A 16,688-nucleotide genomic window follows, 5' to 3' on the forward strand; every position below is an offset into this window, starting at 1 on the left:
CAATATAAACTTGCTAGTTTATCTAAACACACTTTATTTGTGACTGATCTTAGAAAATCTAGCAAGTTAACTTTGGAGTTACTGCTGGGTACATGAGAACTGAGCATCTGAAACCAGCAGTGAAGCCAATGTAAAAGCAGTAACTGTCACCCGTTCAACTGCATCAAGGCAATCAAATGTCTTTCACTTTTTTTTTGCTTTAGGTCATTAATAAAAAAACAAATAAAATGTTGTTGAGGTTTATTTTTGCTAATCCATGTTGCTCAACCCTTCGGTTGCCAGTTTACTGTTCGTTCTTAATACCGCACAACATTTAACTGCGGCAATTCTATTCTTCAGAGCATTGCACCTTTCTACGGATAAAATGCTCTATTTATGTTGTTTAACGTGGATACCAATTACATTAAGCAATTGCATTCCTCTCAAAGTGTGCCGTTCATATGGCTACTGTTAAAGCACAACTAGCACCACACTCTGCTGTCCCCACCTTCTCTTTGTAACTCTAATCCTTAAACACGCAGTTACTTATGTAAAATACCTGAAATCACTTCTTTCACAGCCCGATAAACATGCACACGGATCTATATGCTGTATCTCCCTCCCCTTTCAATTGCATTCCATTGCCCCGTGTCACAGTGCTAACAAAATGTTCTCCAAAGAGCGGCAAATAGGGCAAATGTTTATCTAAACATCAAAATATGGACATTATATAAAAGCCCGATGGTTGCAAGTGCGGACAAAATTAGCATAGCACCATGAAATAAACATACCACACGTCAACAGTTTGGACACATTTGGTAGCATGGAATATATGTAATGTCCACCACAGAAACATTTCTCCCATTCCTATTTTAACGTAACACACCAGAACAGCCTACACATGAAAAGGCAAAGTCCAACCTTAATTATAATGCACATTTTCTTTATTTGTTCTTCAGATGTAGGTGACACTGCCCATCCCTAATTACTCTGAGGATATATGGGCTCAGAAATTCAGGAGCACCTATTATTGATCGCTTGAGGGCTGAAAGGTAAACACCTTCCAGCAAAAGGACGAGGTCCGAGGCTCCTGAGATATTGGGGCTAGGACCTTTATGCAATAGAGCCGAAGTGGCACAACAGCCCGCCAGCGAAGACTGAAGAGAAATTGAGCCGGCGCTACTGTCTCAGCTGCCCTTAGATACGTGGTTCCGGGGATGAGGGTAGGAAACAAAACAGAGCCTGGGGACATGCATCAGGATGTGTCCCCTTCGAGTTGCAATTCATCTCTTCAGCCACTGTAAAGCCACAGAAACATGAAGGCCAGGGAGAATCAAGGGGTTGGGTGCAACGGCGATCAGGAAGGTGGTTATGTGGGGTCGCCGGGGCACTCCTTATTCAGTCAAGTTTCCTACCTTCTTTGTTGCAAGTGATCCCTAGGGTTGGTTTCCGAGTGCAGCCCCTGATGGAGAGGGGACCTCAACCAGGTGTTAATCCTTTATTTGCATATGCAAAGGGCCTACCTCCTGCTTTAGGCATGGGTAAAAGACGCCTCCTCTGTCTTTAGCCAATATGGCAAAGGACACACTTCCGGCCCGTTTGAGGCCTTGGGTGTCACAACTTGCCCTCGAGACTTGAACTCTCAACCACAGGGTTTAGTACCATAACCTCTGGACTACCATAGCCACACATGAAATTGAAAACATACATTCAAAAATGCTTAACTGCATAAATCAGTTCTTAAGCGCCAATTTTGGCATTGCTACATTTAGCAATACATCTTCCTCAACACAAACAGCAATGTAAAAATATTTGCTTATATCTGATAAATGAAAATAGTCACTCTCACTATATGCACATCTAATTGATTGGCTAAAGTAACAATTTCCCCAGAACACTATTCTTTGGCAACATTTCTCATCCTCAATCATCTATATGGCTTGTATCAGGATGTGTCCCCTTGGAGTTGCAATTCATCTCTTCAGCCATAGCGTCCTGCGACTGTAAAGCCACAGAAACATGTTGCCAATATCGAAGTTTCTGACTCTTGAAGTTGCTACTTGATGAGCATCAGAATCACTAATCAGGTACAGACAGAACCCTAGTGCAGCTGGGCAACTTGAGGTCAGCCACCAGCGGCTGCTCCGGTCAAAGGGAAAGAAGCCATAGTGTTAAGAGTCCAAGTAAAATGATTGCTGGCTCTGCTACATAGGCTGAAAATACTGATACACACTGCATTTTGTTGAATTATCAAAGGTGTTAATAATAGGCTTTACTGAGGCCTATTCACACTGCACCCAGGAAATGGAATGTTCCTGCAATGCCACTCAATCTCACCACCCAAAAAGGGAACAATTTAAACTGTTCCTACAGGTTGGGATTAAAAAAAAACTTACATTTCCCTTCTTTTCTTGCACTCAATCCAATCTTTCTTTCCCTCTTTAGCTTTCTGTAGCTGATTTGACTAATTCACCTTCTCAGTCATTCCTTTCTCAATCCTCAAATTTCATTAGTTAAGGAGATACTGTTGGTCTCATATGCCCCATTGCCCTCGCTGACACCTCCAGCAAGTTACGGTGCAAATTAGATTTGTGCTGAAGGATGCAGGAAAGTCGCCTCCAGGTGACCCACTCTAACAACTCCTGGGCCAAAGTGTCAAACTGTGCTTGTGTGAAGAATAAACAGGTAGCAGGAAGTACACACCTGTTTGATGCTCAGTTGCGATGGTTCCAGGTGTGGCCTCTCTCCCTGGAGATTGATCTTCAGAGGGAAGAATCGATGAGGCAGCCTGAGTGGTGTTGATCTTCTGGGATGGGTGTGCATGACCTACCATTAGCATCTTTGCTTCCTTCACTCTCATTAGACTTAATAGTTGGGGCTGTTGATCCCTCCAGTAACATGTGATTCAGCATTTGCAATAGAAGGGACTGCCAGATGAATTTGAGCACATAAACCAGTTCCACGCAACTCATCGTAAAACTTGCATGTTTGAAGATTTCTGTCACTCCTGCAAATAGCAGCTTGAAAGGCACACAGCACTGTTGCACTGTTCTTTTCAATTCTTGCTCCTGCATTTTGCGACCAATTTGAGAGTAAATACGTATGCTATGACTATGTATGGCAAAGGCATTCTAAATTGCTAGCAGGCACTTGGTTCAGTCTTCATTCCAGACGGTTCCACACCCATGCTGATTTCCCTTGTGGATAGATATATCGACCACACAAAATTGTCTACCATGTAATTTAAGAAAAGTTAACCGCACATAGAAACCATGACTTTTATAACACGAACGCATCATAAAAAGGTCTATCCTTAAATTCAACACAATTTTACTCATACATTTGGGATACCACAATTTCAAGTCAATAAATTCAATTCAACAGAAAACCATTCTGAAGTGAAATAATTTATAGAGCTGCTGTAAAAGTAGTGAGTTAAAGTACCAAAGTATTAAATGCAACCATTTACACTTTGAACTTTATTAAAAAGTATTCAGGCTGAACAGGCTTACAAGTCCTTTTACAGGTAACATGGTAATTTAAACAACTTGCCCAGACAACAAAAACATTGAAATATTTCACACATATGATTTTCTCTTGACATTTATATATGTTTTCTGTAGCAACAAGATCAATTTATATGGTATTTAATTTCATATTTTATATCCTCCAACAGTTAACAGCTACTACACTACAACCAGCATCAAATCATCAGTTTTTAAAAAATATATTATCCACTGATCAATACTAGGATGATGCTCATTTTGTTTTTTAAAAAAAAGTATTGTACACAATAACATAGAAATCATGTTACCCAGCAGAAAATCTCAGAAGTTGGGATAAATTACATGTAATTAAATTACATGGGGGAAGACAGAGCACATATACAGATTTCTGCACTGAAGTCCTAGTCTATTCCAATAAAAGAAAATTAACCACTGTTTAGACACACCAATGTCTTCAAACATTCATTCAAAATGTATTTTTTATTTGAGCAGCTACAAGCATAAGAATCTCTCCAATCTTTCTTTGCCAGTTCGCGATGTCTTTGGATACTTCACACCATAGCTCTCCATGTCTTGGCTCTGCATTTTCACACCGCCTTTTCACATCCTCATGCTGTTCCTGTAGGGAAAAATAAAGTAAATTTGAAGCTTAGATTTATTTTACTGAAAAATCCACAAAAACCTGCTACCTAAAGCAGACTAGAGGGAAGAGACATAAATTGCTATGTATGGCCTGACTTGGAAGCTGCTCAGTCCATTTCTGAATCATAAGCATTTTGGCCTACAAGCTAAGTAGTAGTAGGTGTTTTCTGGGCTGAAGATTAAGCCAGATTTGTGGTACTGAAGAGGGAGCTTTTCATTACAGTTATCCTATACTTAACGGAACCACAACATTGAAATACATGGTTATGTACCCTTCATCTTCAATTCACAAAAAATACATTTTGGAATTATTATACACCAGCTCGTAAAAGAATTAGGGACCACTGACTACATAATTAGAATTATAGGTTTGGAGAGATACCATTCACATTTTTTATTGCTATAATGGAGGGTAGATATTTAGCTTACACCACAATGTTGAATGTTCAAGTTACAGTATACAGGAAACTTTGGTTTATCTGGAGGTTAACTGTCCGGAATGCTCGAGCCACCGGCAAAAATCAGGAGCCGTTTCGTTAGGTTTTTTTCCCCCACCAGTCAGGCTCTGCAAGGTCTCGCTGAAGCTGTTGCTAAGCTACAGAGATGCTTGCAAGGTACGGTCGACTGTTTAGAAGCTGTTGCTAAGCAACAGGGTTTGTTGCCAGATACGGAGCTCAAAATCTCCGTATGTTTCAACATTAGCGCTGGTTTGTCCGGCAGTTTTGATGGGACGGCAACAGCTCGGTCCCGTCGGTGCTGGATAGCACAAAGTTTCCTGTATTATTAAAGTTATAGCAAAAAATAATCACTGTTTATGCTAAATGTACTATTTATTTTACACTTAATTGGCAATAAAACTTCTGTAGTTTCTTCAAGTATATTATTAATTCATATTTAACAAAAATTACAAACATTACATTGATGCAATTGGATATGTTGTAAAAACCATCAAAACGTCAACTCTTGCCATCTAAGATTGGAGATTTCTGGCTTGTCTATTACTGTATTTATTTGTTTTTATGCATTTTAATATAGCGGTGCTGGACCTAATTCTAGGGAATGGAGACGGGCAGGTGGTGGACGTGTCTGTAGGAGAGCATTTTGGCGATAGTGACCACAATTCGGTGAGATTTAAGGTGGTCATGGAAAAAGACAAAGACGGCCCGGAAATAAGGGTTCTAAATTGGGGGAAGGCAGATTTTAATAAGATAAGACAGGATCTGGCCAAAGTGGACTGGGAGCAGCTACTTATAGGAAAATCCACATCAAAACAGTGGGAGGCTTTCAGAAGGGAAATAGAGAGAGTACAACACCAACATGTTCCTGTAAGGGTCAAGGGTGGGACCAACAAGCAAAGGGAACCTTGGATGACAAAGGACATACAAAAATGCATTAGGAAAAAAAGGGGGGCTTTTGGCAGTTACAAAAGACAAAAGACGGTGGAAGCCCTAGAGGAGTATAAGAGGTGCAGGGGCATACTTAAAAAGGAAATTAGGAGGGCGAGGAGGGGCCATGAAATAACACTGGCGAGCAAGATAAAGGAAAATCCTAAGATGTTTTATAAGTATATTAAGGGCAAGAGGATAACCAGGGAAAGGGTAGGGCCCATTAGGGACCAAAGTGGCAAGCTGTGTGTAGAGCCAGAAGAAGTAGGTGGGGTTTTAAATGAATTTTTTGCCTCCGTGTTCACTGTGGAGAAAGATGATGTAGGCATAGAAATCGGGCAAGGGGACTGTGACATACTTGAACATATTAGCATCGAGAGGGAGGAGGTACTAGCGGTTTTAGCAGGCCAAAAAGTGGATAAATCCCCAGGCCCGGACGAGATGTATCCCAGGCTGTTGTGTGAGGCAAGGGAGGAGATTGCGGGGGCTCTGACACAAATTTTCAGAACCTCTCTGGCCACAGGGGATGTACCAGAGGACTGGAGAACAGCTAACGTAGTACCATTATTCAAGAAGGGTAGCAGGGATAAACCAGGGAATTACAGGCCAGTGAGCCTAACATCTGTGGTAGGGAAATTATTGGAAAAAATTCTGAGGGACAGAATTAGTCTCCACTTGGAGAGGCAAGGATTAATCGGGGATAGTCTGCATGGCTTTGTCAAGGGTAAATCATGTCTGACCAATCTGATTGAATTTTTCGAGGGGGTGACTAGCTGTGTAGATGAGGGAAATGCTGTGGATGTGGTTTACATGGACTTCAGTAAAGCTTTTGACAAAGTCCCGCATAGGAGACTGGTCAAGAAGGTAAGAGCCCATGGGATCCAGGGGGCCTTGGCGCGTTGGATCCTAAACTGGCTGAGTGGCAGGAGGCAGAGGGTGATGGTCGAAGGTTGCTTTTGTGACTGGAAGCCTGTGTCCAGTGGGGTACCTCAGGGATCGGTGCTGGGTCCCTTGCTGTTTGTGATCTACATTAACGATTTGGATGAGAATGTAAAGGGTATGATCAGTAAGTTCGCGGATGACACGAAAATTGGTGGGGTGGTAAATTGCGAGGAGGAAAGTCTCAGGCTACAGGACGATATTAACGGGTTGGTCAGATGGGCGGAAAAGTGGCAAATGGAATTTAACCCGGAAAAATGCGAGGTGATGCATTTTGGACGGTCAAATAAGGCAAGGGAATACACAATGGGTGGCAGGGCCCTAGGAAGTACAGAGGGTCAGAGGGACCTTGGTGTACATGTACATAGATCCCTGAAGGCAGCGGAGCAGGTAGATAAGGTGGTTAAAAAGGCATATGGGATACTTGCCTTCATTAGCAGAGGCATAGAATATAAGAGTAGGGAGGTTATGATGGAGCTGTACAAAACGCTGGTGAGGCCACAGCTGGAGTACTGTGTGCAGTTCTGGTCGCCTCACTATAGGAAGGATGTGATTGCTCTGGAGAGGGTGCAGAGAAGATTCACCAGGATGTTACCTGGGATGGAGCGCCTTAGCTATGAAGAGAGACTCTACAGGCTGGGGTTGTTTTCCTTGGAGCAAAGGAGGCTGAGGGGGGACCTGATTGAGGTGTACAAAATGATGAGGGGCATAGATAGGGTAGATAAAGAGGAACTTTTCCCCTTAGTAGGGGGGTCAATAACAAGGGGGCACAGATTCAGGGTAAGGGGCAGGAGATTTAGGGGGGATTTGAGGAGGAACTTTTTCACCCAGAGGGTGGTTGGAAGCTGGAACTCACTGCCTGAAAGGGTGGTAGAGGCAGGAACCCTCACAACATTCAAGAAGCATTTGGATGAGCACTTGAAATGCCATTGCATACAAGGCTATGGACCAAATGCTGGAAAATGGGATTAGACTGGACAGGGATGGATGGGCGGCGCAGACACGATGGGCCGAAGGGCCTCTTTCTGTGCTGTAAAACTCTATGACTCTATAAATGGTTGTTTATGAATATTAATATCCCACTGGAAACCATATACTATCTATTTTATAGCCTATTCCTCAAATTATAAGCTATCTTATCCATTTGTACCGTATTACACCACTGCTATACACTTTTATAGTGCTAGAGAGCCATTCTTTTTGCTATCAGTCTCATTAATTTTTCTCTCTCTCCTTACCAACCTGCAGCTTAACGGTAAAAGTTCCAAGAACCATCTGACTGGGTACTGGGCCTATTTCAGCATTTTTTTAATTGTCTAAAATCCCATTCTATAAAATCCAACATATGCATATCGACTCCATCCTCCCCATACACCAGGAATACTTCAAATAGCATAACAGCCACTAATCAACGTGTGTGTGTAAGGTATGTTCAGTTCAATATTTTCAAATGGGTAAGCCAGTGTATTCATACAAGTTGAGTGCATCTTCTACCATATGTTCAGGCCTCTATCCTTAAGCCACGCTGATTTCGATATCCCATTATCTCTATATATGTCAGAAGGCTCATTTGAATGGACAACAACTTGCTGGCAAGCTTTTGGATCCCCATTAGTTTACATCCCCTACTCATGCAACATACCATGCTCCAGTCCAGAAGGCTGACAGGTAATCCATTCCAGAATATGGGTCTATATAGTCATCTTACATATATCTATGTACTCTGCCGTTTGCTGGTTATATATTAGGCAGTTCCAATATAGGAACAAAATAATCACTTAACTATCCACCAATGCAAATTGAAGGCCCTCACATCTAAACAATATATACTACTGCAACCCTACTGAGATCCAGGTAACACTATAATATGCTAGACTATAGAACGCTTCATGTCTATGGCTGCATTGATAACCTCTTAGTTACCTCAGTGCCATGCTGTAGCTCAAATTTGTAAAACAGAGCCCAAGCATCTCCCAGATCAGGATCAATTTTCACAGTTCTGTGGAACCACTCTCTGGCCTTGGTTATTTTGCGTTCACTCCAAAACAGTCTGAAATACAAAAGAAAAGCATTGAAAAGCAAAAAAAAGTGATGGTTGCTACAAAGAGAGATGAATCAGCCTTTCTAATCTCTTTTACTCCATTTTTCTGAAAGAATAAGCAGAGAAATTAATGTTTTGTTACCGAATATACATACGTGCGGTATCTACTAAAAACATCACCCTATAAATTGGAAATCGTTCAATTAATTAAAAAATACTCAACACAGAAGTTGCATGAACCTCAAGGAATACTGGTATTCATTTTGAGGGCCTTCCAAAACAAGAGATGTATGCAGTCTCTATGTTTAGAATTGATGGATTTAATCTTATTCAAATGATCTGATAATTAAATATTTTTGGCACTAAATTTGTGTTATTTTTATTGTTTGATTTAAATTATTGGACAAGCCAATTTTTAACAAAAATTACATTACCAAGATTTAGAATGCAAACATTTAAAAGGAAATCTGAACTTAGTTAATTTGTTAAATGGTATCACAAATTTATCATATAAAATGGTTTCGATCTTTTTACCTAGTACTTTTAGAATACACACCAGAACTGAATGAGTCAGCTTGTAATTTCTATTAGATTGCAGTTGTGAAGTCCTTCATCAACCAAGGACATCATTTTATTTTGCTTAATTTCCTGACAATTAGCTTACAAGTCCCAAAAACAGAATATATTGGAAATACATCACCAATTGTCAAGCATCTCAATGATAGGTTAACGTGATCATGGAAAGTGATATCCAAAAATGTTAACCTATCTGACACTCTATGACTCCAGACCCACAGCAATGTGGTTGACTCTTAACTGCTCTCTGAAATGGCCTAGCAAGCCACCCAGTTGTACACAACCGCTACGAAAAACAGTAAGAATAAAACCAGACAGACCACCCGGCATCGACCTCGGCTTCGGACATGACAACAGCACAATCGACCCTGCAAAGTCCTTCTCACCAACATGTGGGGACTTGTGCCAAAATTGGGAGAGCTGTCCCACAGACTAGTCAAGTAACAGCCTGACAGTCATACTCGCAGAATCATATCTTTCAGCCAATGTCCCAGATGGTGGGGAACCAAGGGTCTAATGAGGGTGAGGAACTTAACGTAATTAATATAAGTAGAGAAAAAGTACTAAAGAAATTAATGGGACTAAAAGCCGACAAATCCCCAGGACCTGATGGCCTACATCCTAGGGTTTGAAAAGAGGTGGCTGAAGAGATAGTGGATGCATTGGTTTTGATCTTCCAAAATTCCCTAGATTCTGGAATGGTCCCAGCAGATTGGAAGGTCGCAAATGTAACACCACTATTCAAGAAAGGAGGGAAAGAAAAAACAGGGAACTACAGGCCAGTTAGTCTGACATCAGTCGTCGGGAAAATGCTGGGATCCATTGTTAAGGAAGTGATAACGGGGTACTTCCAACAATCATAAAACCATGTTGACTCTGCCTAATCATGTTCTAAAAGGAAAATCATGTTTGACAAATTAAGAGTTTTTTGAGGATGTAACTAGCAGGGTAGATAATGGGGAGTATATTTGGATTACAAAAGGCATTCGAGAAGGTGCCACATAAAAGGTTATTACACAAGATTAGGGCTTATGGGGTTGGGGGTAATATAGTAGCATGGATAGAGGACTGGTTAACGGACAGAAAACAGAGAGTAGGGATAAACAGATCTTGGTCAGGTTGGCAGACTGCAACTAGTGGGGTGCCGCAAAGATCAGTGTTGGGGCCTCAGCTATTTGCAATCTATATTAATGACCTAGATGAAGGGACAGAGTGTAATGTATCCAAGTTTGCTGATGATACAAAGCTTGGTGGGACAGTAAGCTGCGAGAAGAACATGGAGAGTCTGCAAAGGGATATAGATAGACTAAGTGAGTGGGCAGTAAGGTGGCAGATGAAGTATAATGTAGGGAAATGTGAGGTTATTCACTTTGGTAGGAAGAATAGAAAAACAGAATATTTTTTAAATGGTGAGAAATTTTCAAATGTTGGTGTCGAGAGAGATTTGGGTGTCCTCGTGCAAGAAACACAGAAAGCTAGCGTGCAGGTACAGCAAGCAATAAGGAAGGCAAATGGCATGTTGGCCTTTATTGCAAGGGGGTTGGAGTATAAGAGTAAGGAAGTCTTGCTACAATTGTACAGGGCCTTGGTGAGACCACAACTGGAGTACTGTGCACAGTGTTGGTCTCCTTATCTAAGGAAGGATATACTTGCCTTGGAGGCAGTGCAACAAAGGTTCACTGGATTGATTCCTGGGATGAGACTGCTGTCCTATGATGAGAGATTGTGTAGAATGGGTCTATACTCTCTGGAGTTTAGGAAAATGAGAAGTGATCTCATTGAAACATACAAGATTCTGAAGGGGATTGACAGGGTAGATGCCGAGAGGTTGTTTCCCCTGGTTGGAGTGTCTAGAACTCAGGGGCATAGTCTCAGGAAAAGGGGTAGGCCATTTAAGACTGAGATGAGGAGGAATTTCTTCACTCAGGGGGTTGTGAATCTTTAGAATTCTCTACCCAGAGGGCCGTGAATGCTGAGTCTTTGAGTATATTCAAGGCTGAGATAGATAGATTTTTGGACTCTAAGGGAATCAAGGGATATGGAGATCAGGGGGGGAAAGTGGAGCTGAGGTCGATGATCAGCCATGATCTTATTGAATGGCGGAGCAGGCTCGAGGGGCCGTATGGCCTACTCCTGCTCTTATTTCTTATGTTCTTATTCCTCCATCACCATCCCTGGGTATGTCCCATCCCACCAGCAGGACAGACCCATCAGAGGCGGCAGCAGTGGTATACAGTCGGAAGGGAGTGGCCCTGGGAATCCTCAACATTGACTCCGGACCCCATGAAGTCTCATGGCTTCAGGTCAAGCACGGGCAAGGAAACCTCCTGCTGATTACCACCTACTGCCCTCCCTCAGCTGATGAATCAGTACTCCTCCATGTTGACCACCACATGGAAGAAGCACGGAGGGTAGCAAGGGCACAGAATGTACTCTGGGTGGGGGACTTCAATGTCCATCACCAAGAGTGGCTCGGTCGCACCACTACTGACCGAGCTGGCAGAGTCCTGAAGGACATAGCTGCCAGACTAGGATTGCGGCAGGTGGTAAGAGAACCAACACGAGGGAAAAACCTACTTGACCTCGTCCTCACCAATCTACCTGTCGCAGATGCATCTGTCCATGACAGCATTGGTAGCAGTGACCACCGCACAGTCCTTGTGGAGACGAAATCTCGTCTTCACACCGAGGACACCCTCCATCGTGTTGTGCGGCACCACCACCGTGCTAAATGGGATAGATTCAGAACAGATCGAGCAGCTCAAAACTGGGCATCCATGAGGTGCTGTGGGCCATCAGCAGCAACAGAATTGTATTCCATCACAATCTGTAACCTCATGGTCTGGTACATCCCTCACTCTACCATTACCATCAAGCCAGAGGACCAATCTTGGTTCAATAAGGAGTGCAGAAGAGCATGCCAGGAGCAGCACCAGACGCACCTAAAAACCTGGGAAGCTGCAACACAGGAAAACATGTATGCTAAACAGCATGCTACAGACAGAGCTAAGCGATCCCACAATCAATGGATCAGATCAAAGCTCTGCAGTCCTGCCACATCCAGTTGTGAATGGTGGTACACAATTAAACAACAGGGGGGGGGGGGGGATATCCCCATCCTCAATGTTGATGGAACCCAGCGCGCGTGTGCAAAAGTCAAGGCTGAAGCGTTTGCAATCATCTTCAGCCAGAAGTACCAAGTGGATGATCCATATTGGCCTCCTCCCGAGGTCCCCACCATCACAGAAGCCAGTCTTCAGCCAATTCGATTCACTCCACGTGATATCAAAAAACAGCTGAGCGCACTGGATACAGCAAAGGCTATGGGCCCCAACAACATCCCGGCTGTCGTGCTGAAGACTTGTGCTCCAGAACTAGCCGTGCCTCTAGCCAAGCTGTTCCAGTACAGCTACAACACTGGCATCTAGCCGACAATGTGGAAAACTGCCCAGGTATGTCCTGTCCACAAAAAGCACGACAAATCCAATCCGGCCAATTACTGCCCCATCAGTCTACACTCAATTGTCAGCAAAGCGATGGAAGGTGTCGTCGACAGTGCTATTAAGCGGCACTTACTCACCAATAATCTGCTCACCGATGCTCAGATTGGGTTCCGCCAGGACCACTCTGTGCCAGACCTCATTACAGCCTTGGTCCAAACATGTACAAAAGAGCTGAATTCCAGAGCGGAGGTCAGTGACTGCCCTTGACATCAAGGCAGCATTTGACTGACTGTGGCATCAAGGAGCCCCAGTAAAATTGAAGTCAATGGGAAACGGGGAAAACTCTCCACTGGCTGGAGTCACAACTAGCACAAAGGAAGATGGTTGTGGTTGTTGGAGGTCAATCATCTCAGCCCCAGGACATCACTGCAGGAGTTCCTCAGGGCAGTGTACGCGGCCCAACCATCTTCAGCTGCTTCCCCAATGACCTCCACTCCATCATAAGGTCAGTAATGGGGATGTTCGCTGATGACTGCTCAGTGTCCAGTTCCATTCGCAACTCCTCAGATAATGAAGCAATCCAAGCCCGAATGCAGCAAGACCTGGATGACATTCAGGCTTGGGCTGATAAGTGGCAAGTAACATTCGCACCACACAAGTGCCAGGCAATGACCATCTCCAACAAGCGAGAGTCTAACCACCGCCCCATGACATTCAATGGCATTACCATCGCTGAATCCCCCACCATCAACATCCTGGGGGGTCACCATTGACCAGCCACATAAATACTATGGCTACAAGAGCAGGTCAGAGGCTGGGTATTCTGTGGCGAGTGTCACACCTCCTGATTCCCCAAAGCCTTTCCGCCATTACAAGATGCAAGTCAGGAGTGTGATGGAATACTCTCCACTTGCCTGGATGAGTGCAGCTCCAACAACACTCAAGAAGCTTAACACCATCCAGGACAAAGCAGCCCGCTTGATTGGCACTCCATCCACCACCTTAAACATTCACTCCCTGCACCACTGGCATACAGTGTGTACCATCTACAAGATGCACTGCAGCAAGTCGCCAAGGCTTCCTTCAGCAGCACCTTCGAAACCCGCGACCTCTACCACCTAGAAGGACAAGGGCAGCAGGCACATGGGAATACCATCACCACCAACTCGGTTACACAACATCCTGACTTGGAAATATATCGCTGTTGGGTCAAGATCCTGGAACTCCTTCCCTAACAGCACTGCTTTTTAAAATTCATTTATGGGATGTGTCCGTCGCCGGCATGGCCAGCATTTATTGCCCATCCCTAATTGCCCTCGTGAAGGTGGTGGTGAGCTGCCTTCTTGAACCGCTGCAGTCCGTGTGGTGAGGTAGGGAGTTCCAGAATTTTGACCCAGCGACGATGAAGGTTCGGCGATGTACTTGTAAGTCAGGATGGCGTGTGACTTGCAGGGGAACTTGGGGGTGGTGGTGTTCCCATGCGCCTGCTGCCCTTGTCCTTCTAGGCGGCCGTGACGGTCCGGTGCGGAGAGCACTCTCCCTGCTTCGGGCGGCCAGCTCTCGCTGCTCGCTCCCGCGAGTCGGGCAGAGGCAGCGCAGCGCGGTGAGCAGCAGCCACGTCGACCCGCTGGAGCACGTCAGCCAGCAGCTCCTCGGCGGGAAGGAATTCCGACTGGGAGGAGGGGAGCCGAGCATGGCGGCCAGAGGCCGAACCGTGAGGGGGAGAAGCAGGCCCCGGGCCGTGGAGCCGGCGACGGTGAGGAGGAGGCCGCGGCGATTGGAGCATTCACATCCCGACAATGTGTTCGGCGAGTCGGGCGGTGGCAGCACAGCGCAACAAGCAGCAGCCACGACGACACGCTGCAGCACGTCGGCTGGCAGCTCCATGGCGGGTAACTCGCAGTCCGACTGGGAGGAGGGGAGCCGGGCATGGCGGCCAGAGCGGGAGAAGCAGGCCACCACACGTGGAGCCGGCAACAGTGAGGAGGAGGCCGCAGTGACGAGGAGGACGGAGCGGCTGAGGGACATCGTGCTCCCACTGCCACGGGAAGCCATTGTATTGACTCTGAACGTGGCGCTGTATGTATAGCTGACGCGTCCCTACGGGGAATAAGCATTCCATTGTACTTGTACTGGTTACATATGGCAAATAAAACTGAACTGAACTGAAAAACTGAACTGAACTAGTTGGAAGAGGTTGCGGGTTTGGGAGGTGCTGTTGAAGAAGCCTTGGCGAGTTGCTGCAGTGCATCTTGTAGATGGTACACACTGCAGCCACGGTGGTGGAGGGAGTGAATGTTAAAGGTATGATTCTGTGAGTGTGAGTATGACTATGTCAGGCTGTTGCTTGACTAGTCTGTGGGACAGCTCTTCCAATTTTGGCACACGTCCCCAGATGTTGGTAAGGAGGACTTTGCAGGGTCGACTGGGCTGGATGCACCATTGCAGTGTCTGCAGTCGGTGCCGAGGTCGATGCCAGATGGTTCGTCCAGTTTTATTCTCATTATTATTGTGTTTCGTAGCGGTTTGTTACAACTGAGTGGCTTGCTAGGTCATTTCAGAGGGCAGTTAAGAGTCAACCACATTGCTGTGGGTCTGGAGTCACATTTTTCATGGTTACCATTACTGATACTAGCTTTTTATTCCAGATTTATTTAATTAACTGAATTTAAATTCCCCAGCTGCCGTGGTGGAATTTGAACTCACATCTCTGGATCATTAGTCCAGGCTTTCCCATGCTCAACTTTGTTCTGGTATCAGGTCAATCGCCAACTCCAGATTTAGGCTACATTTACACAAGCAGCACTGGAGTGAAATGGTTCACTTTGCACCAACGCCAATTGCAATAATGTGATGTTATCATACATTACTATCACAGCTATTTACACAGCTAAACAAAAGAAGAAACATGGCAACTTACTTTGCCACTGCGAGGAGGACATGAGGATCATGCTCACATTTCTTCAGAGCATCTACACTTTTGGTCTTCCTTTGTGGTCTTGCTTCCAGGAAAACAGCTTCAGCCCAAAGTATACCTACAATTGAAACATTTGGGATACCATTTATTGGAACACAATGTACATCTTTTATAATTAATACATCAAACAAAATATTTGCATATTATAGGCCCATTTCCTGTGGCATTGCTCACTGGTATTCCAGGTCCTGGAGTGTGGTTTGTGATCTTTACCATGGTCTCGCTACAGCCTACATGTGAGTGATTCACCTATCACCACAAAAGAGCAAATTTACTAAAGCAATAAGTCACGTGTTCTTTAGGTTAAAAATGTAAAGATACAAGCCTCAAATATATCTATTTTTGAAATACTGGGTGGCATTTTCAACTTTGTCTTCAATGGAAAGAAAAATCGAGCAGGGTGCATAATGGGCAGCCGATTCGCTAGTGCCTGTTTTACACCCCTGCTGAAGGTGAAAGTTCCACCCAATATTTACCTCCCCAAAATACTTGAGTTATTTACATTCTCTAAATTATATATGGCTCGATCTCCTAATGTGAATTTTCAGTTTTTATTGGAGATGCTTCCATCCTCTGCCTACATGATTATAAAGAGCATTTCTTCTTCCCCATTACTTCCATTGTAGATTTGTAGTTCTTGCTGAAACTATTGGTGCTAGAGGACATCTTTATTGAGTTGTCATTCACAATGGCCCGTAATTTGCAGGCAGCAGTGAAGTAAAGGCACTCGCCGTTGGCCCCAAAGAACAAGTAGTTTGCCTTTTTCGACGTTCAATTGATTTCAGCGTTCTGTAATGGGAATTCCTAGTGCGATGCTGCTGTGAGATCAACAAGCTATCTAAGCACCCAATCAGATTGCAGAATTCTCAGACAGGAACCGAGAAGCTGCTTTTATCCGGACTTTTTAAAAATGTTGAGAGCGAAATAAAGATTGGGCCACTCACATGGGGAGAAGGTAGAAACAAATTTCATGAACAAACTTTAAAAAAAATTAATTGTTTTTAAAATTGCAATTTTTATCATAATGGAGAATGTAACACTCCACAAATATAAAAAATTGTTTTTCAGTGCCAGAACATTTGGTTGCCAATCCCAGTTACATGCATTCCAACAAGGCTTAACATTTAATAGGGTACTTAACAGTGATATTACCGCAGAAAAGCCTGAGTTTGTGTCAGTTCCACTGATCACACTAATTGC

At 44.2% G+C, this 16,688-nt stretch overlaps 1 protein-coding gene across 1 annotated transcript in view; it reads right to left on the reverse strand.

Moving 5' to 3' along the window:
* The window catches only part of prpf6 (PRP6 pre-mRNA processing factor 6 homolog (S. cerevisiae)), a 94,610-nt gene that overhangs the window by 15,291 nt on the left and 62,631 nt on the right, over positions 1-16,688 (reverse strand). Inside the window, exons 19-21 of the mRNA XM_086005427.1 lie at positions 15,432-15,546; positions 8,375-8,501; positions 1,395-4,104 (exon numbers count right to left, since the gene is read on the reverse strand). Coding sequence (XP_085861553.1) covers positions 3,952-4,104; positions 8,375-8,501; positions 15,432-15,546 — 395 coding nt within the window. The 3' untranslated portion in view covers positions 1,395-3,951. The remainder of the gene's footprint in view (positions 1-1,394; positions 4,105-8,374; positions 8,502-15,431; positions 15,547-16,688) is intronic.

The sequence above is a fragment of the Somniosus microcephalus genome, chromosome 13 (genome assembly GCF_052327205.1).
Source record: "Somniosus microcephalus isolate GS21.2 chromosome 13, FLI_Smic_1.0, whole genome shotgun sequence".
Classification (NCBI taxonomy): Eukaryota; Metazoa; Chordata; class Chondrichthyes; order Squaliformes; family Somniosidae; genus Somniosus; species Somniosus microcephalus.